General features: G+C 43.6%; 1 protein-coding gene across 1 annotated transcript in view; it reads left to right on the plus strand.

Annotated features, from left to right (window-relative positions):
* Positions 1–23,660, plus strand: part of LOC104468953 (FYVE, RhoGEF and PH domain-containing protein 5-like) — a gene marked incomplete at its 5' end in the record, with an annotated part of 37,809 nt that extends 14,149 nt beyond the window's left edge. Inside the window, 11 exon segments of the mRNA XM_010083253.1 lie at positions 350–421; positions 1,899–1,967; positions 9,389–9,472; positions 11,072–11,151; positions 15,138–15,237; positions 17,130–17,267; positions 18,331–18,481; positions 19,891–20,021; positions 21,721–21,849; positions 22,769–22,917; positions 23,624–23,660. Coding sequence (XP_010081555.1) covers positions 350–421; positions 1,899–1,967; positions 9,389–9,472; positions 11,072–11,151; positions 15,138–15,237; positions 17,130–17,267; positions 18,331–18,481; positions 19,891–20,021; positions 21,721–21,849; positions 22,769–22,917; positions 23,624–23,660 — 1,140 coding nt within the window.
* Positions 23,661–24,880: the final 1,220 nt, after the last annotated feature.

Below are 24,880 nucleotides of genomic sequence, written 5' to 3' on the forward strand. Positions count from 1 at the left end.
TGCTTTGTTTACAGTTTATTAGTTCCCACAGCAAGAAAGTCAGCAAAGAGGACAACGTATAAATACTAGAGGGAGTTAGCAGGCCCTTTTGAAGGTGAACTGACGTCTCAGAGGTCTGTAGAAGGACACAGAAGATATGAATGCAGGTGATGAGGTTTCATAAGACCTGTAGAGCTGGAAGACGACTTTCTGGGCGCAAGATCCCTGGGCTCAGTTCTCTCTGAAACCTAATTCTGTAATACCACTTTTAGAGAAATCAGATGGTGAGGAAGGGTGAGGGAAGGTTTGCCTGCTTGTCTAAAGAACAATGATGCCATGCAGTCTCCTAAATGCTGTTTCTTTCCCCCAGGAAAACTTGCAGAAGCTGGTGCACATTGAGCACAGCGTCAGAGGGCAGAGCAGCCTCCTCCAGCCAGGAAGGGTGAGTGCTGCGGGCAGACCTGCGCTGATAAGACATCTCTGATTGTGTGGATGGCCAGAGTTCAGACCTACAAGTGTTGTTTACTGAGCTACTGTGATAAGAGCTGGAGCACTGGTTTGTGTACAAAGCCATCACTCCGTCAGTGCCCAAAGAGATGTGCCCAGAGGCTCAGGCTGGGAAAGACGCGCATTGCTCCTGCACTTACACAGAGCAGCCAAGGGGACTGCTCGCTCCGGCTGCCCTCAGCCACCCCACTGGAGCGTGTTCCCATGGAGCTGCTGTTTCCCTCCCTAGACACTCCTGTTGAAAGGTTGCAACACTAGCAGGAATCGCTTGCAGCCTGGAAAGGCTCAGAGTTCTACTTGGCTGGGTAAGAGCCTTAAATCAGGGGAAGCATTTATTTTCAATTTTTTATTCTCACCATTCCCCAGTGGTGCTTTTAATGCAAGACATCATTTTTAAGCAACACATGAACAGAAATGTGGGAGAGTGTATAGCTGTGTCTTGCCATCCACATCGAATGCAAATTTCTTCTCCTGGCTTTCAAACACGTCAGTTTCCTCAACTCCAACATGCCTCTACACTTCAAAAGATTTCTTTCTTGAGTTCTGCAACTCTAAATTTCCCTTCAGTCCACCAACATCTCTAGCAAAACTCATGAAGCAATTTTCAAGGCATGCATAGTGGTAGCATAAGAATCCTCATCAGCCAAATACTGCAGTCAACCTGTATTTTTTCTTTAATATCAATATTTGCACTTGCCCTTGCCAAGTAACACTTTAACAAATTCTGCAAAGCCCAGCATACAGAATTTGCGGGATTGGTCTCTTTGATTATAAATTGTTCTGGAGTGGGAAACACCAGATTCTGTTCTCCATCCAAAAATAACACGACTGTTAATCCACTGGTGTAGTTCAGTTATTCTAGACCTATTGAAGTGTTATTGCAATCAAGTTCTAGTATGCTAGTTTAGCTGCTCACTTACATACACAGTCCTATCTACATACACAGTAACAGCACGGACCAAGAAAGTATTGTGTTTGCAAACACGTACAGATTATGTACACAGGCATAGTTACGTGGATGTAGCGTGACAAGGTTTCAGCTTTTCTTTTTATGTGTCTATTGTAGAGGATTTTTTATGACAAGAGTTCTTTTCTGAAGCCCATCGCATGTTAGCTTTGCAATCTGTGACAGTCACCACCGAGCACAGTCGCAGTGGGTTGAGGACAGGTGGGTTTCCAACCCATTTGGTACTGACACAGATGCAAGCCATGAAGAGCAGCAGGGCTCACCCAGGAAAAGACTAAGCCAGATCATAAGCAGTAAGGCTAAAAGCAAGTATTGAGGTATCTATCTCTTCCTGTGCTGATGAAAGCAGTTAGAGTAGCTCTTTCCCCAGGAGGAATATTCTCTTTTCTCAATAAGATTCAGAATGAGAAGTCACAGGATTACAACCTGCTGTTTTCTCCTTCAGATCTTTGTTAAAGAGGGAACGTTGATGAAAGTCTCTGGCAAAACCAGGCACCCTCGACATTTGTTCTTGGTAAGATTTCTTTTCCATTTTTACTGTCTCTCTGGTATCTTCTCCTGTACTTACGCAGCCCTGAACCCTGGCAGAAACTTCCAGGCTGCAAGGCTTTAACCATCAGCAGTGGTTGTAGCCCTTTTCACACGTCCCATTGGCCCTGCATACAGAAATACGGGCTGTGCAGCCCTCCGTCTGTACCACAGCTACGTACAGTCTTGACTAGCCCAGAATTCTGCAAAGGATTGCAAGTTTCCAAGGTGATCAGGATGATGGGAGCTCCCGAATACTTTCAGCAGTTAAGCTTCACACTTGAAAGTCTGACCCTAAGGCCTTAGGTCTCCTAAGGCCTGATTAGAAGCAACAGAGAACATCCTACTGCTAAAGTTTATGAAAGCTTTTTTTGGACTCACTTGGAAGAGATTTGTATCCTTGAGCTCAACAACTGGGTTTTAGTTCCCGCTGTCCACATCTCTGTAAATTACCTGATAACTGTGTGCATCGCCTCGGTATAGTCCCTCTGAACACACACCTCCAGCTTATAGCGCAACAGTTTTCAATTATGGTTTGCAAAATTCTGCTAAGATAGTTGAGAAAAATAAACCTTTCATCAGTTGGCTGGAATACCCTTCACAAGAGTCCACAACCCTACTGCAAAAATTGATGAAACAGATGAAAACCCACTGTTTTGGAGATATGCTATTAACACTCATGCATTTTGTTTTGCATTACGTGCTACACTGAGCAGTTAGAGAGTATCTGAGACTCCAGGCTCCTGAGCTCTGTTCTCAACTTTTCATGTAGCTTATTGTGTAACCACAGGCTTTTTACACATTTATTGGTATGAAGGGGAAAATCATACCTGCCTGTGTCTTAGGAGTTTGTTACCTGCTTACCTGTTAATGTTTGAAAAATTCTTTAGAACTCCTTCCCAGAAAAGAAACAAAAAGAACTGAGCACTACTGCTGCTATTAACATTAAAGTCCTGTTTGCAGATTTTTTTTTAAATAATTGTTTTATATGCCTGGAATATGTATTTGCTGCGACCTCTCTAACTGCTGACAACTTTTCACCCTGGGACCATTGTGAGGAGGGGAGATAGCTTATTACAGAAGTCATACGTTTTGCCACTAATTTTTATTTCTCCTTCTTATTAATATTTCCTAGTTGTGTGTGAGGGGATGCACAAGCTTCTTTGCCCCCTCGATCATGTACTGCAGTCATAAAGATCAGATGGGATGGGACACAATGCTGTCACTACACTTTTCTCATAGCTTCATTGGTTTCTGTGAAAATTCAGACTTTCATGTAGAGAAGGTGATGGGTTTCACCCAAATCTTCAAATATGGGGTTGCTGCAGTGCTGTTTTACTGAGTCAGCATCAATGAACTGTAACAACAAAAAATGTCAAAATCATGACTTTGTTACAGCCAAGGGGAAATGGCCATGCCAGAATCTCCAGGAGTGGGTCTTAAGAAACAGCATTCTCAGCAGTAGTAACTCTGAAGCCTACTGATGACAACTTCACAACAGATGATACTTGCTTCCTTACTGATCTCTCTTCTGAAACACTCACCTTTGCTAGTATTACAAGAACATTTTGGAGTTGTGGCTAAAGATGGGACCAAATTCCAAGAAGTTGTTACCATTTTGTCTTCGTGTGTTCGCAACTGCCATCATAATCCACTACTGTGGCAAACACTGAAGTGTCACAAACCTAGCTACTATAGCTGATATAGAGAATTTAAAAGGAAGATCAGAAATCAGTCTGGTAATAAACATTGAGAGGAAAGTAATTTAAACTTGGGATAAACTGAGAAAAAATTCAAGTAGTCCAAAATGGTTGCATCAGCTTGAAGGTCACAAGAAGCTGAAAGTATTACTGGAACAAAGAAAGCACAGAATGAGTTTCTGGCACTTTCTAGTATAGGAACTATTTTTGGTTCCTGGGGAGAGTTCAGCTGCTCAAACCCGGATGTTAACTGCAAAGAAAGAAGTGTCTCTTGGCAGCTGGAGACATTACAGTAGCCAATGTCCTATTGTTCATAGATGCTCTCAGTACTCGGAAACAGTGATTTTTTTCTTCCTTTCAGTCAGAAAGCCAAACTGTGACCAAACATGCTGTCATGCAAAGTATGTGGTGGAGCTAGACTAAACCATAGTGGTCACTTTGAAGAACCAAGAGCCACATAAAACTGGCTTCTTTCCTGCCTAACACACTAACGCTGCAACCACTTCAGGCTTCCTGTGTTACACCTCCCACTGGGGAGGCGGGGGAGGGATTTCATCTTGGAAACAGTTTTAAGCCTATTGGCAAATGAGGCAACTTCAGGCAAACTGCTTCTGGGGTCAGTGATTTTCTCACTCAGTCTCCTCTCCACTGAAAGCTCCTCGGTTGCAGAGCAATGCCACGTACGGTGCCACTGCAGGAAGGCAGGCACTGTGAAATACAGTAATTCCTGCAGTAACACCTGAATGGTTTTGCGTTATCTGCTTCTCGCTGCTAATGCTGTGGCTTCTCTGCTGTGCCACCACCACTCGCCTCCTCCACTCACGCATTGCTTCATGGACGGTTTAGCCCGTGGGTACACAAGACAAGTACTGCACAGCCCTGGCAACTCACTCTCACCGTGGCATACAGCCCCTTCACTGCACCAGTCCCAAGGCCCTGCCAGCCACCACTGCCAACACCTTTCTGTAACAGTCAGCGCCTGCACGAACATACCCTTCCTTCTGCCAGTGCACCTAGCCCAGCCCAAGTGCTGCCTTTGGTTCTGGTGCCTGGAGACACTGTGTGGAAAAACAAACCAACCCAAAACCACACAACCCCAAGACTAGAATAATCTCCTAAACACTGCCTCTTAAAACCCACATTTATTTAAAGCCCTTATCTTGTAAGGACCATACCATAATACTTTGAGGCTACTAGCAAAACTCAGGTAGGATAAGAAAAAGAAAACCTTTCAGAACTGGCTTTTTTTTTGATGCTTCACATGTCAGCTCCCACTCAAGATCACCAGAAGTTAACGTGTACAGGTGCAGTTTCATTTAGCTTTGGATGAAATACACGTATGTACCTCAGCTACCCCAAACAGATCTTTACATGAACAGAATTTTCTGAAGTTCTTAGTAGGGAGCTTACTCTGACTGAAGCTAAGTCAAGCCCAGGACCTGGAGAGAATTTCAGTGGAAAAGCATATACTGAAGGATAACCTTGAGAATTTAACCCCTACACATCCCAGGAGGTGAGCCCACCAAACTAAAGCACATTAGACCATGCTATAAAAAATGGGTGCGCGCCTAGCTCCCGCCTGGCCAGTGCATTCAGGGCGTGCTTTGGTGATGGGCGTGCTTGTGCTCTAACCCTCTGTGCGATGGTGTACGCCTGTGCACAGCCCACATCGGCACGGCTGTGTAGGACTCTCGGTCTGTGTATGTTTCTGTGGATGTATGTTGTGTTGAGCTGGCTGTTTTGTACAGGCTGATGGTATTGTTGAATCTGGTGTTTCCTGGCAGGATGTTTGGTGAGTTTTGCTGTGCACCTGTTTCCTGAGTCCAGTCTCTGTTTACAAGGACGTTGGGGCCTCTCTGCAGCATAGGGTGGGCTGCTGACACTGGCAGGACCCCTAACTGCCCCCCCCCAACCACAGGACTTTGCAACTCAGACACTGTCTCTTACCTCACCCTTCCAAGAATTTCTCTACAAAGGCTGCTTGTGTTGCAAGCAGGGTGCAGGAAGCTGCTATCAAATGGGAGACTGTTTAATGCTCTAGCTGGCAGAGATGGAGTAGAGGAGGTTTTGGAATCAGAGCTTGGAAAGCGCAGCCCAGCACACATTCAGGCTGCTCCGCTGACACTCAGGTGATGTGAACAGAACAACACGGGGTTCATAAGGAACAACCCTTTAAAACATTCAGAAAAAATCAAACACATGGTAGAAGCTTTCAGACAGAGAGTGCATTACATATGGATGCCAGCAGCTCAGCAGGGCATAGATAGACTTGTTTGGATCAATACCTTTGGACACTGGAGCTTAGGAAACTTGCATTGACGTCTAATGTTACTGGGTTCCCATCACAACAGAGGAGATCATAAAAAGGCGGGGGGGGAGAAGAGAAGTAGTAACAGAGAAAAAGAAAATTGAAGAGCAGACATCCACTTTATCTGTGTTATCAGTGTGTGTTCTCAGGACTAGGTGTGTGCACAGAGCAGTCAGAATAGATCAATACCCACGCAGTCTGGGGATCCCAGTTATTCGGAAGTTTTCTGGCACAGAGGAAGTGTGTCTGAAAGCCCAGGAACTCCTGGGAAATCCCCTGGGGGTTGTGGCACTCATCTCTTTACCACAGATGCCTGAGGGGCTGCAAGGTCAGCATTGACCACAGCCCAGTCCTCACTGCTTGCACAGGAGGGTTCTCTGTCCACACCACCCGGAGAGCCACCGCTCACGTCTCCAGTGCGGATGTGCCAACGGAGACAGCAGCCAGTGCAATCCTTTCCTTCTTCAGGAAAACGTGTGCCTTACTTAGCAAGTTCTGAAATATTTGTCACAATGTCACTGTGCCAAGCTGTGGCTGGTGGGACCTGAGAGTCACAGCCCGCTGCTATACACTGTGGGGGAGAGAAACAGAAGAAGGAAAAAAAACTGCCGTGGGCAATTATGAAAAAAAGTGTGCTGGTTTCAGCTGGGCTGTCATCATTAATGTTTAATAAAATCCTGGGAAGAGCTGTCATCACAACAGTACACACCAGGGTGTCATCCTTAATCGAGACTAATAAAAGAATGAGCGGCTTTTTAAAGAAATACATAACTTTCTAAATAAAATAAATAGGGTTTGCTGTTCAAGAAACCCAGTGGCACATTACACCAGAATCCTGAAAATCTTTTAGGAGTTCGCTTCCTTGGTCTTAGTGCCCATAACAGTTACCTTTCCTTGTGGTTTGAAACAAGCCTTGAGTACCGGCACTGATGAGTGGCAGAGGAAGTCCTGGTTCTTATATAATCCTCTGAACATTCACGAGATAGCAGAATCACCAGACAAATATGAGATTTCACTAATATTCTCTTATTTCATAGAATATTCTCTTAATGCTAGCAATAAAGTCTGCCTGCCTTTTTACCTTTTTCCCTCCTGGCTGCTGGAGTCCTAGTTGCTACTAGTAATATCAAGTGAAAAAAAGCTTTCGTCTATTTTTCACGGAAATATTTACATTTGCTCAGTTCTTTCTACCTTAGCCTTCTAGATACTCAGTGTGCAGTAGGTTGTGATGAACCTTCTGGTAATGCATAGCCCTGGTTAAACTGGGAAACTTCATCTGGTCAGTACTGTGCAGGTGTCACTGTGTGGACTGGATTAACTTTAGCATAGAGGGTAATTTATGGAGCAATAAATAAATCACAGAAAAACTCTGTGACAACCCATTTGTCACCTTGTTCTAAGGAAATTCTATTGTGGTGTTGCAACAGAGAAAATACTCCCCTTTAGACAACAGAGGAGAGAACATGAGGCTCCTATTCTGACTTGACAGTATGCTTTTTTGTCCTTACTTAAGAAGTATTATGTTAAAAGAGCTTTCAACTCTGCATAAGTTAAGACTTACTAGAGGGACACACAGAAATACACAGTAGAGTGGCCAGTGCAGGAGGGCATGGGAGTCTTTATGTTAAAATTATAGAATTAAATGCTTCAGCATTTTCTACAAAAAATATTGGCTGCTCTGACTCTGTAAACTCAAATTTTGAAAAGTCGTAAAATGTGAAGTAAAAGTTTTGGGGAAGGTCACTCTTGAGTTTATTTTGCCTCATGTTAACGGGAATCTGCATTTTAAAGATGGGCATCTAATGCACATAAGCGTGATTTACTGTGAATCAAACAGCTGCTTAATGAACTGGTGTCCACGAGTGAACTCATGACCCTAATAAAGGCAACAACAGTTCTGTTGCTAAATCCAAGGTGATAAGGATTTAAACCCAGGAGTATTAATTCCACCTAATTTTTCTTTAACCATTGTTCCTGCTCTGTAAGAAAGATGAACTACGACCTTTTAAGAAAACATCCATAAGGCTCCACTTTCCATTTTTTTCAGGCAAGCAAATTAGTGAAAATTTTACACCAGCAGTTTTAGGTCATCCGGCAGTACTATCAAGACCCTAACAATTCCAGCCATACAGGATATATTATTTTATTGCCAAATCATTCTTTAGTTTCCTCCCTTCTTTTCTGTGCCTCTCTTTATCGCAGTTTTCCTTCCAAAATACAGTATTATTACCATCCAGTTGGCTATATTTAAATGTCTTTGTTACAGAGGAATCCAAGTTAAAGCTGGTTGCTGTCTACTTTTTAATTTCTTGAGAATTTCTGCATTTAAGATCTCCAGCACCACACAGTATTACCTATGCCTTGGTTTTATGTTGCCCTGCACATCTTTCTTCACAGCATCCCAGTACAGTAACCAAGGGGGTGACTGAGCTTATGCAGATGTGAGCGGTGTGGGGAAGACAAGAGACCATGACCTGCTCGTTCAAGCAAAGCAGCGAATGCATGCACACGAGCGTTGCGTTGGCAGGGCTCAGGCCCACCTGATACTGCTATTCCTTCTAGTAGCAAGGGAAGAGAGGACAGCAAAGATGTACAAGATCCAGTTTCATTTATTGTTTGTTTGCACAAAGGTAGAAGGCTGCAATGATGTCTATGATTAAGTCAGGCTAGCAGCAGAGAAGATCTGGTCCCATTTAGTGGGAAGCTGTTTGAAAAACATGCATTCTTCAAGGAGCTGTGAGAACTAGGGATATATTTGGGTCGTTGAGGTACAGATTTTTTTTCATCACAAAATTTAATAAGTTTCTAATTTGTGCCCTTTCATGGTCTCAGCTGCATCCCACAGTCTTGGCAAAGCTGCCAGGTGCCTAGGCAAGTTTTACGAGCAGTGAAGCACAGTTACTGCTCTCAGATATCCAAACCATTTCTCCTGGAATCATTCCAGACCATGGCACCGCTCCTCACCTCCACTTCCTTTTTTGCCTAGAAAATGGCAGTCGGTGAAGCCCAGCCCCAGCCCTGGCGTCCCCGCAGCTCCGCTGTCAGAGCGGCAGCGTCCTGGGCAGTGCGCTGGTACTGCCGGGCGGTCAGTGCAGAGCCTGCCTTCCCACCTTGAACACCCACTGCCCTTACAACAAGCAGCTGTTTCTCTCAAGATGAATAAAAACCAGCTTGGCCATTAGCAACAGTCAAAAACGGGAAGGAATCAAAGTCCTCGACGCAGACTCCCCCGAGTTTTGTGGAAACACAAGCCTTGACCTAAGCTGTGTGGCCCCAGCCTGTCTTTAGTCCTAGCAGCCCATCCAGTTACTGCTTCTTCTGGGTATCGCCCCCAGGGAGGGATGGGCGGGTCTGCAAGCCATATTGCAAATTACTGATTTTGTCTTTCTCTTCATGTAGATGAATGATGTTCTGCTGTACACATACCCCCAGAAGGATGGCAAATACAGACTGAAAAACACCTTGGCTGTGTCAGGCATGAAGGTAATGCCTCATCTGTATTACAGTCTGGAATTAAAGTTGCATAGTGGGCTGTTAGTGCTTTGCTGGTTTATGTTTCACATCCAGCAAGGGGAAAGAGGGGATGGACCTGTTATCAGGGGATTCCCTTGCCTGTTACAGTAGAGAGAAGGAAAAATAATATAAAACAAACACACAAAAGATTGTCTATAAGGCTGTGACTTAGTATGACAGCCTTATTCAGGCTGCATAAATAATACAAGCAAAAATCAGATTTACCATTTGATCATGAAACTGGAGACAGAGAAGATTTGTTATCCCATTTTGTGCATTCCTCTCATCATGTCTCCAGCCAATGCATGGTTATTCCCCACAAAATAGTCACTAGGGCTTAGTCTGCCTGGTTTTAAACTCCTTCCACTCAAAATTTACATTAAAGCTTTCATTTGCCTGGTTTTCACATGCCCTTGAACTGTTTTCATCAAAAGCATTAATGGGTTGAAAAAGCGATTAGCCAATTTATGGGGGAAAGGTGTATTGGGAGCTATTACATACAATGATATAAATATAGTCTGTTCTTCAGTGAATTTCTAAACTCCAAATTACAGAAATTGGACACAATTGTCCTGTTCTTACACTCCTTCCCTAAGCATCCACTGGTATCAGTACCAGTACAACAGGAGATATTGGGCTGGAGGGGTCTTTGCTTCCTACCTAGCCATTCATTACATACCTCCTGCCAGAACCTTCCTAACTGTTCTGTAGCTAATATGCCAAGTTGTATTTGTGCAAAAAAGGACTAGGAAATATGCAAGATAAGAATTACTGACATTAATCCCAGCAGAATGACACAAGTGGGTTGAGGTGTTACGAAAAGGTGTGAAACTGATCACCCTAGAGACCTGATAGTCTAGAACCAACCATGGGTTCCCAGCTGGGGTAGGAAGCACCAAAACACTCTACTGTTAAAGTGAAAAGGACTGGCAGAGCAGGTACTTGTTGGGGTACATTTGAAACACTAAGTCACTAGCATAATAGATGCTTGTTAATAACAACATATCAGTACCATGAAGTTATGTTTCTCCTAAGTGGCAGTTGCCATTAGTAGGCAACTAATACACTACATAGCAGGGAAAATGTTTTAGCTCAGCTGTAGCTTTTGGTTTTTGTTTTGTTTTTTTTTTTTTTTTGCTCTTAAAGAGCCTTGCTGCAGACAGGCGTTCACTGAACTGAAGAGCTTCACCGTCTAATGTCTGCATATCAGGATGAAAGTTATTTCCATTCATTCTAAGAATAGCCAAAACTTTTGCCCAAAATGCTCTGACACTTGTCAGACTAAACATCTCCTAAGCTTGTCATACTAAACCTGAACCCTGACTGATACTTTATGCTTACCTTTATAGTTGGATTAAATGATTTTTTCGTTTAGCACCACCACCATATTGAAAGAGAGAACATTTCTCTTTACACCAGCAATACAAAAGACAGAAAACCCTACCTGCCCATCTCTTTGCATTGAAATATGAAACACATGGTTAGGACATCATAGATCCACATGCATTGAGTCTTACACGGTGTACTGGTTATAGATAGTTTAACTTATGTCCACATTCATGTTTCTAGGTCAGCCGCCCAGTGACAGAAAAAGCCCCAAACGTCCTGAAGATTGAATGTGGTGAATGTTGCCTGATCCTGTCAGCAAGGTACTGTCCCCAAACAGCCATGGCAGAGGGTGCTACATTCTAAAGCTGTATCTCTAGATTAGTCTAACCAATACTCAAGACCTAACCGGCGTCTCATTCTTTTTTAACTCCATTTCAGTCCGTGCTGTTGTAACAGACAATGGCTGAGTGCTTGATACACAAGGAAGATGTTAGTTGTAAACGTGAAGCTCATAAACTGTATCTAATTCAACTCGTACACTGAATAAAGATTAGAAGTAGGCTCTTGATAACATTTTAAAGAGAAAGGAAAGAGAACAAAGCCTGTTACTAAGAAGCCTGAGTCCTTTGCTTTATTTTTCATGATTTTTCCCCTGTGACACTAGGAGTATGTCATATCTCCCTTCTATAAGCTCAGTTGTTACCTCATACCACTAGGGCTGCAAAACTGGAGAAAATAGTCGTTAGGTAATACCATGCAATAGCTATAAAAGCATTTAATAGTGCTTAAATGACAAAGCCAAAGTTAAACCTTACTGGCAGCCTCATGGGTCTTTCTAATAAAGGGAATTTCACTCATGAGTTTGTGTAGTGCTAGCGCTGATTCCAACTGGGAGTCAGGATCTTTGTCCTGGGATCAGAAGCTAATGCCAGAAAGAGATTGCAGGTCAATTTCTGATCAGAAGATAGCAGCATACTGCATTTTTTCATGCTTTAGACCAAAATTATCCTGCAAATTTACCTACCGCTACAGCAGAAAGGTGGCTGGCTTGACTTTTTCCTACAAGAGACATAGCACACTAGCAGTGGTATTAAAATTAAGTCTTTGAAGTAACAAGGTCTTCAATGCTTTTAAGTACTGACTTTCCCACCATCAGCCTCCAACACTGCTTCCAGCACAGCTGGAAACACAGCAGACTTCCCTAAATTACACAGCACAACAGAAAGACAGTGAGGGCACTTTCTTATTCAAAACCAGAATTTGGAGCTCTGACCCTCCCCAGAGCACTTGCCATCTCTTGGCAGTGCTCAGAAACCTGTCAAAGCCATTTTGTCTATTTCCTTTCGTAACCAGCAAATGAGAAAATATCTGAGATTTTCTTAGAGCCGCACACTAATAGACACGCGACACTTCAGAATTACCTGTTGCCAGTCACAAAAGCAAGACGTGTACAGTCCTTCTGTATGTAGAGGGGAAATAACTGCTGCGGGTCCCCTTTACTCGAGGCAGCTAAGCTGGCATCCCGAGTGAGACTCCTGGGATGTTCTGCTTGCATTGTTACACTGCTTCTTTGCCTTTTGTACTCATACCAAGTCTGTGCTTAGTTAGCCCAAAGGAAGCAGGTGAGGCCCCTGCGAGCTGCATTTCCTCGGTAGCAGACAGCACCAGCGCCTGAGCCTAAGGCTGCCCTTCTGACAACAGCTGGACGGAGACCGACTCTTACCAGAGCACTGGGATAGAGCCCCTTTCCCTTGTGCTGCTCATAGCGGGACTGATCTGCCATAAGTCACCCAAGAATACTCCTTCCTCACCCTTTGTGTACCGGCTGGCAGAGCTGATGAGACACCAGTGCAGCACATGCCCTCCTAACCCCGCTGCACAACATCCTCAGCCTGCTGCACTCACCAGAAGGGTACCAGAAGCCTTCAGGCATCCCTAAAGACCGTACATTTTACTGCTCGCACAGAGGTGCTGCCGGTCTGCACTGAAGGGCAGTTGTGAACAATCACATCCCAAACCTCAACGCCTTTACACTTGTATGAGACAAGATGAACGCACTGAGCACCAGGGACTAACGGCAGTAGAACGATGATGACCAGAGCTCAGAAGTCAGCGTGGCTATATGAACAGACGGCACAGTAAAGTCCTTACATGCTGAAAATGGCTTGCTCAGCCAAAGAGGGGTATTATTGACTTGCAGTGAGCCGGTAACAGATCTGAGCACAGAGCCTTAACGGAGAAGGCTCACACTGCTCTTATACCTTTATCTGCATTTAAAAAATGTTCTTCTTGGACACAGGTAACCATGTGGTGCCCATATGAAACACCAGAGCACTGGGAGAATGCAGCCCTAACAGGCTAATTCAAAGTGACAGTGATAGCACTGTGACAAAATCCCATCCCAGTCCCGTTTCTGTGTTCCATGGATGTCCCCTCCTGTCCAGGAGACGGCAGTGACAATTTGACCCTCTTTCTATTTGCTTAAAGAAGAAGCCAACACAGATAACTGATAGCACAAAAGGTGCAGCCCCAAAAATCACACAAGGATCAGATGTGGTAATGGTGAATCAAGGTCTGAGCTTCTCTGAGCCTCAGAGGTTCAGCAAAAATTCCTCTGAGCCTTCATGCAACCAGTGAAATAGCTAATTAAGAATAGGCCAGTGCCAATTGACATAATTTATCTTACTCATCAGCAGACAGGTGTTATTCCCACATTTAGACACTAATAATTTGAGATTACTGCGTAGAGATGTTTAATGGAGCAGAGAAGAGGTTAAAGGGGATGATATCAGGTTTTTAACAGCAGATTGTCCCTCTTATCTATCTTTCCCAAAATGTCTTTAATTTACATCACATTTCATTTGTTTTTTTAAATCATAATTTAATTCTTAAGTGAGGAGAATTTCCAAGAAAGAATTAGCAAGAGAAAGGTTGAAGACAGCACTTCTTTTAGTGCTTTGCAGGCTGTGAACATGATTTGTCTGGAAGATACAGACGTCTTCAGATTTCTTAGAAAGTGTAATTTGATGGAACTTTTGGTAGTAATAAGGACTGACTAGTAGTGACTCTTGCCAGAGGTATCTCCTGTAACACAGCCCCTTCGCTGGAAGAGGTTAGCCTACATGCAGCAGAGACACTGGCTCAGAGTTTCTGCTCCCATTCCTGCACCAGGAATGTTCAATGTTACAGAGGCTGGTGTTTTTCAGACACGGGCTTACGCTCACAGTACAGAGGGATGCTAAGTCAGAGATCACTGATATAATCTGGCATTGCCTCTCTTTTTGTGCCTTTTTTTTTTCCCTTTAAGACCACAAAAGACAGATTGTTCTCAGATGTCTTGTCTGGTGGCCTTCGTGAGGACAGTGTGAGGAAATCGCAGCTGAACAGCAGCTGGCAATGATGCCACTGCTAATTTTTACAACAAAGTCTAGTGGGTAGCTTTAATGTGAGCGGCTGGTATAACTCGGGGAGGGGAGAACACACAGAGTTGCATTTTCTCCTGTGGCTGATGCTGGGATCAGCTAGAGCCCTGCACAGTTTCGGATGGACAGGGAGGTCACAGCAGGGAAACCAGCTGACAGAGGCAGGACAGCTTACGGCTGTAACAGAGCGAATGCCTCTGGGAGGTCACAGGTACCCAGAGCCCTGCTGTTTTCCTGGGACAGCCGGACTGGCAGAGAAGTGCAAAGTGCTCCCTGTTTTGCCTTGTGCAAAGGGGGCATCTAGGGGCCAGTCCGGAAAACTACCGGCCTCCATGCACAACTGCAACAAGAGGGAATGGGGAACTTCCTTCCCAAATTGCTGTCCTGGCCCCTTGCCAGGAGATTGGAGATTGCCTGTGATGGAGCTAGAGGAAAACAAAAGCATTCACATCTCTGCCGTGGCTGACAGACTTCTACGTTTCCTAATGTACAGATCATCTCAGCATCCCGCTGTAGAGATGAGCATAAACACACTTTGAGCAACCCATACCAACGCTACCTGCCACGGAGTGCCTAAAAGCTAGGGCAGACATGATAAAGAGAGACATTTCATATGTCCTATGTGATCTAGGATTGAGTGGCTTATAACAGATGCTACTTTGAAAAATTTTCTGGGCATTCAGTTCCTTCTCAGTCACAGTCCTCATCATGGATCTATACTAACCGTCCTGCTACAATTTTATTCCTGGTTGGAAAATTATGAGTTCAACGCAGTAGTGGGGAAAAGTAAACCTTCATAAAGTGAGGCTGCTCTCCTCTGATCCAGAAACAGCTTGTCCCTGCTGTGCATGGCATTGACTGCTCTGATGTATTTCATTCCACAGCTCGTGCTCGGAAAGGGATGACTGGTACAGCTGCATCAGCAGACACAGCCCAGATCACTACAAAGCTCACAACACTTCCACCTTCCACAGCAGCGTGGAGGTAAAAGGAAGCCAAGTCTTTCAATGCGTGAAAGGGGAATGGGAAAGGGAGAGAAAGAGGAAAGGAAGAGGGTTATAAAATGCAAGTACCTAGTAGCAAAACGTTCGTACTATTTTCCTTTAAACTAGCATGCCAAGCTGAAATAATTAAGCTCATCACAGCTCATGGGCCACCTCTGAAATGTTAATCACACTCTATACTCTGTGGTCTTTCCTTAAATAGGAGTTCTTCTGGAGGAAGACTATTTTCTCCTAAAGGGTAACTATCATAGATAAACTAAAAGTAGCCACAAACTTCATAGATTTTAAGAAAACAAAACTACTAATTAGTTACACAAATATCATACACACAATAAAGTCACTGCCAGTGCAAACCCCACCAGCAATATTCTAATTATACCAGCACTACTGATGTATATTATTGTTATCATTAATTTCAGTTGTACTACTCCCAATTAAGAAGGCAAAGAATGCATCTGACAAAAAGTAAAAACGCTATTTCAGGTTATGTAGAACCCCAGTTTTACTAAATAAGACTAACTGGGGGGAAAAAACTTTTCGTGAGGCTACACCTGGGGTGCTGTGTACAGTGCTGGGCTCCCCAGCACGAGAGGGACACGGACATGCTGGAGAGAGTCCAGCAAAGGGCCACGAAGATGATGATGGCACTGCAACATCTTCACGGAGGTGGTGGAGCCTCCATCCTTGGAGACATTCCAAAACCATCTGGACATGGTCCCGGGCAGCTGGCTCTGGTGGCCCTGCCTGAGCTGCGGGTTGGACCAGATGACCTCCAGAGGCCCCTGCCAACTTCAGCTGGTCTGAGACTTAATTTTTGAACACTTGAGAAAGTAAATAATGAATTCAAAAAACAAAACAAGATTTTCTTTTTGGCCTGAAGCTAATCTACTTTCAAATATTTAACAAGAAAAAATTAGAAATTAGTTAGTATAGCAACCAGAATCAAATCCTTTTTCAACAAATGAAAAAATAATTCCTTTTGCAGCTTTGCTTCTGACGTAAACCTGAATATGTACAAGGAGAAAACTGGGGGAATTTTATTTTTCTGTGTTTAAATCCTATTTGTCTGCAAAAGTCTAATTTCCTCATGGGAAACTTTCCTAACAAACAGTCCTTCAAATGCACAAGAGCTTGCGCTACCTGTGTCAAACACTAAGCTGCTGTGCACTGGCGGTGGGGTAGCCAGGTGCTGAACCTGAAGTAACACAGGTCCTCAGCACGATGTATTAGATTGGGTTCAGTTCCACACTGACCATGGCGCCCTGGGCTTGCAAGGTGGCACATTCCAAGAAACAGGAACAGTGAATACATTTTCTAAAGCTGCTTACGTATATTCAGATCACCCATGGAAAGCATGAATCAGATTTGGATTGTGTGGGGGTAAATTAATCTTTGGTTTTACTGTTTTCTGTACTCTCTCTTCCCTGATCACAGAACTGTCCCAAGGTGTAATGACACAAAGAGCTCAGGCCCTTTTTGACTGAAAGCTATAGAGCTTTTTATGGATATTATTTCAAAAGCTGTTAACAGAAAGATGGCTTTAACTCATGTTCTTACCTGCAATTTGCACATACAATGAATCAGACCCTTGTCCTTGGGGAGGAGTGTCACTGCCCAACCAAGAACGGATCTACGTGGATTTTCACCTGTGTTGACTCTGGCTTTAACAGCATCGTGTACTGACTGTCAACAGTCTTTCGGTGCGCAAGCAGCTGCACTTCACTTACAAGGTGCATTAGGAATTAGAAAATTTGGGGATCTTAGCAGGTGAAGGTAGACTGTAATGAGAGAACTGTATGTGATGGAGCAGGGCTGGCTGAGGGGAACTGGGAAGAGTGGATGCTTCTTCATTTGTTCTTGTTTGATTTTCAGCTAAGGGAGAGGCTTGGAATACCCTTGGGTGAGAGGCCTCCTACTTTGGTACCTGTGTCCCATGTCATGATGTGCATGAACTGTGGCTGTGACTTCACCCTCACGTTGAGGCGACATCATTGCCACGCCTGTGGGAAGGTAAGAGCTGCACAAGCTTCTCCGGGAGGCTTTGTTCACAACCCTAGGACACGGGCTGCTGCTGCTGCAGCTTCTGCACACTTGTAGCCACATCAAGACCAGAATCTGACTTCTCACAGAACCTGTCAGTGCTTTGCTAAATTAGGTAATTAGGTTTCTAATGACTCTAATAGGAACAACACTATTCTTCCCTGGAAGGTCACGTTAATTCCCAAAGGCTGGTAGTTGCAGGCTTGCAGGACTGATTGTTACTGAGGCCAGCCGTTGTGCCTGATACACAGCTAGCTTTAGAGACAACGAAGCAATACACTGAAAATACAGGCTCTGTTCTGAAAGAGACTAGCCCGTGTCCTGACCCTAGTAACAGCTAGCAAAGTTATCTTCCAAGAAAAGCAAAGAAACTCATCAGTAGAGCATGGTTTGGTCAGTGACCAAAGGGAGAGTTTCCTCTGTGCGCCATGAAGAGCTGGTGCCTCTTGCCCTACAGCCAAGGGATCCATGAGCATTCTTGGTTTGTCTCTGTCCCTGACTCTAGAGATTTGTTTACACACCTAAGCCTGCAGTCCTGTTTCAAACCATAGCTGTCTTTTAGCCTCTGATTTTTTTTTTTTTTAATCAAACTACCAGTAATTTTTGCTAGCATGAAAAAGCAATTACTTAATCTTTTTTCTAATTCCACAGATAAAATCAGTTTGTACCTACACAGGGCTAGTGGGAACATGCAAGCTTTCTTAAGAAAACAATGTTACCTATGAAAACAGAAGTAATATTAAAGTGGTGCTTTTGTGATTCACTGGTAGGCAAGGTATAAGTTCCTGGGGAGACAGGCACAGCCGTGGCGTGCAACCAGATACAGTGATCGGTTCTGCCTGGCTTACAGCGGTGTAAATCTACAGCAATCACATCTCAGTCAGTGCACTCACCCTGACTGCCACCGCTCTAGGAGAGTCCTATCTGGTCCACTATCCATCTTCTTCTCCCAGCCAGCTCAGAGGGTTTGTTTTGTATGTGCACATATATGAATTTAAATTATACTTACATGCACCTCTCCTTGCTGGAGCAGATTGTATGTCGAAATTGCTCAAGAAACAAGTACCCTATGAAGTACCTCAAAGATCAAGCAGCCAAAGTCTGTGACAGCTGCTATGTGGAGCTCAAGAAAAGAGGTAAGATTCCTTCATTCCTGGCAGAACTGACAAGCACATTTCCTGCCTGTGTAACGGAAAGGCGTTAGGATCTGCCTGCCGCGTTGTGCTTTGTTGAAGAGGATTTCTCATGTCAAGCACCAGGCATGGGCACTGAAGCTGTAGGACAGCTAGAACCGTTTTAGTAAGACAGGTTCTCTGAGGGCTCCCCTGGCCTTCTGATAAACCAGAATAACGATAAAAACCATATCCTGTGAGGAGCGGCTGAGGACACAGCGTTTGTCTCGTTGGGAGAAAAGGAGGCTGAGGGGCAACCTCATTGCTTCCTGAGGAGTGGGTGTGGAAAGGGGGGTGCTGAGCTCTTCTCCCTGGGAACAGTTCAAAGCTTCGTCAGGGGAGGTTCTGACTTGACATGAGGAAACATTTCATTACCCAGAGAGCAGCTGAATACTGGAACAGGCTTTCTTCAGGCGGTCGCTGCCCCAGGCCTGTCAGCGTTTAAGGGGCACTGGGACAAGGACAGCTGGAGTAGATGATTGTTGTAGGTCCCTTCTACCTGAAGTATGCCATTCTGTGATGTAATTAGAGGTGATAGCTCTTCCCCATCATTTCTAATGAATTATCCATTAAAGTAAAACAATGGCTTTACAGTTCCTCACTGTCCTCATCCATGTTGTAGCTTTTATGAAAAGAAATGCTGAGGTGAAGTGCAGAGTCACTAAGAGCTTTTCTATATGGGGAGTTAATCTGGTTGCAAAAAATATAATGTGCCTGAAATATTGTCACAGATAAAATGGTGGGGACAGATGAAGTTTAGTTTTTTCATCCTGATTAAAGAAATTCACACTAGCCAAGCAAACACATGGACGGATGCTGACACAACAGCCAAAAAGGATCCCCAAGCCACTGTGTGTCCAAGAAGTGAAAAGTCTGATCTGTGCTAAAACAACACTGTGGTTTACTAAGAGCTTCCAGATAATGTGTGTTGCCAGAAGTAAGATCATGAAGATATGAACTCAGACAAGTGGGGTTAATGGAGATCAACAGAGACAGAATAACTCTCCGCCATGCAGAGCTCAAAGACAATGGTTCATACAGAAAGAACATCCCATTAGTGAATATATCCCGCAAACGTGTTACAGAACATGAGAGCATTGACAGAAAAGCCATTTGCTTAATGCTGAAGGGTTTTAGAAGAAAACAAGTTGTGTTTTGTGCTTTGTCAGCTTTCTTGAAGGCTTATTTCAAGTAGCTGTGGGTTATTACCATTCACTTAGGATGCTATGAAAGCCACCCATCTAATCAGACTTAAAGGGGTGATTTGAAAGAAAAGCTAAAATAAAAACCGGCTATGGAGGAGGCGTTGCATTTTCTTTAGCAATTTGCATAAGTGCACTGTGTGTCTCTTACCCCTAGTCTGATTATGTACCAATTCATCCATTTCCCCCTTCCCTTTCTGAATTTTCTTTATCTTGCAGAGCGGCCACTAAGTGTGAGCTTCCCTCCAACTTCATCCAGGTGTTCAAACAGTGCCTTCTCCTCTGTCTTCCACAATATTCATTATTCATCTTTTAAGAAACAGAAGAAGATCCCTTCAGCTCTTATGGAGGTAGGACCAAGCTGCCCAAGAAAGGAAAGGAACTGTAGAGAACTGTGTGCTCATACTTCAGCAGCTATGTTTATAATTTATTCTGTGTGCAGTGGGCTCAGCCCATGCCCAGGTCTATGTTCATGATGCAATAATTTTTTTTCAGTTTTTCACAATAGAGTGTAAAATACAAAATACTCTCAGCTCTGAAGATAACCACAGAAGCTTCTCAAGCCCACTGTTACAGCAGTGTACTTTAATTTGCTCATCAACCTGTAAAGTCTTTAGAAAAATAAGACAACTTCAAGGTACTAGATAGTACAAGGGAGATCACAGACAACACCAAGTATCAACAAAGCACGATATACTGTTGATCAGTCACCTTTTCTGACGAGACCCTTACTTCTGAAATCTTACTTTGATTTCAAGAGAAATAAAATACCACTTACTTAGGGAATAGACTCTAGTCCTTGACAATCAACCCAGGAGCATGCACCTTCCTTCCAGCTCAAAAGAAACTATTTCAAATCAAATTGGTAAAATCTTGATCCCACCAATGTCAACAAATAAAATTCCCACCAATTTTGATGGGGCCAGGATTTCTCCAGCTAGATTAGTTTTCTTTCTAGGAACAAGGTGCCCATCATGTTGATGTAGTCCAGATAGCTAAGTGCCCCTTGAACTCAAGCACAGTAAGGGACTCCTGTTTCACTGAAATGAGCAGGTATTTATGGCTGTATTAAAGAGAACAGGGTGCAGACATCTGCTGAACTCATTGTCCAGTTGAGACACTGGAACTTCTTGATGTTTGTTTGTGCTGAGGTGAAACTGAGACAAAGATACAAGCATGTAACACAAACACACAAACCAAACGCTAAAAGAAGCAGCAGGCAAAATGCCAGCCCCGTTAGGAAAAAGCACTGCCTTTCTATGCACAGGGAGGCAGCGCATCTTTGCTAACACCACCTGCCTCACAATAGCATTGCTCCATAACTACTTCTAACTTGCTTTACCCAGGTCCTGGAACATTTCTGTTCTGCTGCAAAACACTGTTATATTACTGCTCAGTCTTCTCTTCTCTCAGTGCTACAAAAGCTAGTTTTGAAGCTCTGCCCTTTGTTTCTAAATCCAATACCATTGCAGTTTAGTACTGTAACTAATAACGTACACTGCACTGTGTCCATCCACTCAAAATCTGGATCTTTAAGAACATTAAGCACTTAGATCTCAAAATACCTCTGTGAGAGGGGTAGCTCTTCTCAGAAATATTATTTCACAAATGAAACCAAGTCACAGTCAAGTGATTAACAGAAACTGATATAAACCCACTGCAAAGTCCTAAATACACCCACATGTTAAAAGCGTTCAGCCACAGGGCTGTAATTCCCTTTTGGAAGCATGTACTTTTAATATACAAAAAAAAAAAAACCAGGAAAGAGACAAGTTTGGCTTCTCAGAACACAACAGTAAACTTGCTGATCTCAATAACAACTCAACTGCACACTTTCCATCAGAGTTACTGAGAACTAAGTTTAACCAGAAATCGTCAAACAGTTAAAAAGAACCGTCACACCATGCTTATATTTTTTCTGTCTTAATATTTTTAATGGTCTGCTTATGGCTTCATGGACGTAGACCTGGTTGTCTGGTGTGATGTGAACATGAACAATCAGGAGGGGAAAAGCTGTTACAAATCCTGATTTCTCCTACCCTGCTCCAGGTGGCAGCCTCAGGAGAGGGAGCTACCATCAGTGGTTACCTCAGCAGATGCAAGAGAGGCAAAAGGCACTGGAAGAAACGCTGGTTTGTTATCAAAGGCAAAGTCCTCTACACCTACACAGCAAACGAGGTACTGTGCAACGTCACTCGAAATAGTTTCCTACCCGAGTTCCCTTCTTTACTCCCTACAGGCAGCACAAGGAAATGTGAAAGGTATAACCAGCAGCTCTCACAATACCTGACCTGACAGACCAAGTCCCCAGGGAGCCGTCCTCATCTGCGGGGCCCAGCCACAGCCCCCGCTGGACCTTGGCAGCTCTCTTCACAAACTGCCCTTCGTTATCTTTCTTACTGTTCATGCTATCATAAACTGCCAGCCCCTGGGAACCTTAGTGCACATGTCTACCCCTAAAGACCTCAAGGTCCCTAGGCATTCTCCAGTGCACCTGGAACAGCCAGGAGTTTTGTAGATAGACGGTGTTGTAACCCATTGCTGGTGGGGAGGAGAATCCTGCAGTTTTGCAAGTACAAAGAGGATGTATTTGTTCTACTAGTACCAACAGGGAAACGCAGGAGGCAGTCTGCAGGGGTGAGAACAGGCCTTGTGTATTGGCCTGTCAGCTCCTCCTTACCGCCCAGAAGGATGGATATCAGCTAGATCATTTTTATGTATTTTGTCTCCTCCTACTCCCTTAATTACTTCTCCTTTGTGAATAGCTGCAACACAAACAAAGGACACAGGGTGCAGGAACTGTTGCAACAACATTAAAGTAATAGCTAATTTGACCTTCATGGCCATGTGGATGATCATGAAGAACTGGGCTTTCGGAGGTGGTGGACACGTTCAGGACTAAGACTAGATAAACACGCACAGTGCACAGGCACTGCTCCTGTTTAGGCGAGAGCCCCCAGGCCTGCAGAAGATTCACATCACTGCTTTTGCATCCCTGGCAGAGAGGGGTTGTATCACTGGTTGGTTTTCAGAAAGAGCCCTCAACCTGTTACATGCCCTCTCTCTAAATTTCAGTTCACTTCTCGTTTGCTTTCAGGACAAAGTTGCCACAGAAAGTTTGCCTTTGTTGGGTTTCACCATTGCCCCAGAAAAGGAGGAAGGAAGTACAGATACAGTTTTCCATCTCTACCACAAGCAGACTCTCTTTTACAGCTTCCGAGCGGAGGATACCAGTTCAGCACAGAGGTACGGGGCAACTTCCACACTAGCCAGTGCAAAGGTCCAGAAACACATTGGCTTTTTCCTCTCCTTCACTTCAGAATGCCTTCATAACAGAGGAAGCTAACAGCTCACAGGGTTGATTAAGCCCAATTGCACATGACTGGCCTGGGTGACATTAAAAATCTACCTGGTGCTTTTCAGCTCCTTCAAGGAGAATTTGCTCCCTCATAGAGGTAAAGAGGAGGCTGAGTCCCAGGAGTCACACCCAGAAGTCTGTTAAATGTGATTGCTGTACAGAAACTTCTCTGATGTGTTCTGTTTATCAATCTCTTAGTTTCCTCATCAACAAATAATTGTTTGGATTTCCCATTCTAATGCTACTGCTTCCACATAATAAAAGTAATGAAATTAGTAATAAAAATGCCAGCACCTCAAGACACAGGGAAGGAGGCGAGTGTTTATGGGAGGTTTGTTGCTTTTAAACTCACTGCAGTGGTTTCATCTTTCTTATTCTAAGACAGCATTTGTACTATCCCTGAGATTTTACAATAAATTACTGGTAAAGGTTGTACTAGAACGCAGGAGTCCTAGTACCCAGTTTCCTCCTTTAATCACAAAACTGTAGCTCCTCAGTAGAGCTGGGATGGGAAATACATTCCTCTTCACACTTTATGTTCTTAAAATGCATATAATTTCATATGCACCACTTTTTCTTTCCTGCCCTTTTTAGGTGGATTGAAGCCATGGAAGAAGCATCCATATTATAGCAGATATCACTCATTGGACTTGGAATAAATTCTCAGATTTCTGTACATTCCCAGCAAGCCTCTTCTGTCTCACAAAACTGAACAAACAAACTGGCTACGTACACTGGACATGAACTGTTTCCAGATTTCTCTCTTTGCTTCCTTCTTACATCCACATTTTTGCAAATGGAAAGTTTAAAATGGAGAATATTTATGGTGATCTTTATGCCTGTGCAAGTTCAACCTGTACTATAAGCTTCTCTGCTGATCCCGCTGTAAACTAAGTCTAACATCAGGACAAGAAAATACACAGAAATACTGACTCCAGTAAGTAGCAGGCTCGGTTTTACTTACCCTAGAGCACTATCATATCTCATTGGGTTGGTTTTGATGTCTACCATGAAATGAGAAACAATGTAGTAAACAACAAATGCTCATTTAAAGCACTTTATTATTTTTATTGAACTACAGCTCCATTTTTTCATGTTTCAAGGAGTTCTGTGGCCTGATTTATTACTCACCCATTAACAAGTGCCAGCATGAAATTATGCCCCACGTATGCTATATTGCTTCCACAGAAAATGGATGAACAACACATTCAATTTACCTGGTCTACCAACACTTTGATGGCTATAATCCAGGATAATTACTTACTACCAATTTATAATTTTACGCAGATCACTGTATAATTTATGTTAAAGGTTTCAATTTCGTACCACTGCAGTACTTCAGAACGCACTCCAGTAGCTCTACAAATCTAGATGTTCAGTCATATCACTTCTCCCTAAATACTGCAGACTCAAACCCAAAGGTTATTTTTAATTTATTGTAAACGTACAGACAGTTTTTATTTAACACTAGTCTACCTAGTAGTGTTAAGATTTTTATCATCTATTTAAATAGCCTATCTTTATTTTCAAAGCTCCTGTTGTTTCTGCTGTTCTTGTTATGAAAAATGTCTTCAAAAGTTTAATCCATGTAACCAGCACACTGTTTGAAACATGCTGGTGGGCTGAAATGCACTTGTCTGAACCTGCTCTGCCGGAGTGCTTGGAACTCCTGTAGCTAAATAGATCTTACACCAGACTGCTGTTGTGCACTGCACCTCAGCAGCCAAGCGTCTGCATGTCTTCAGAGATGCTGTGCTGCTTCACATCAGTGGAGGAGAGAGATCTCTGGAGTTTGGGGGTTTGGTTTTTTGTTGTTTTGGGGGTTTTTTGTTTCTGGGGGGGGGGGGGGGG

The sequence above is a fragment of the Pterocles gutturalis genome, unplaced genomic scaffold (genome assembly GCF_000699245.1).
Source record: "Pterocles gutturalis isolate BGI_N339 unplaced genomic scaffold, ASM69924v1 scaffold28455, whole genome shotgun sequence".
Classification (NCBI taxonomy): domain Eukaryota; kingdom Metazoa; phylum Chordata; class Aves; order Pterocliformes; family Pteroclidae; genus Pterocles; species Pterocles gutturalis.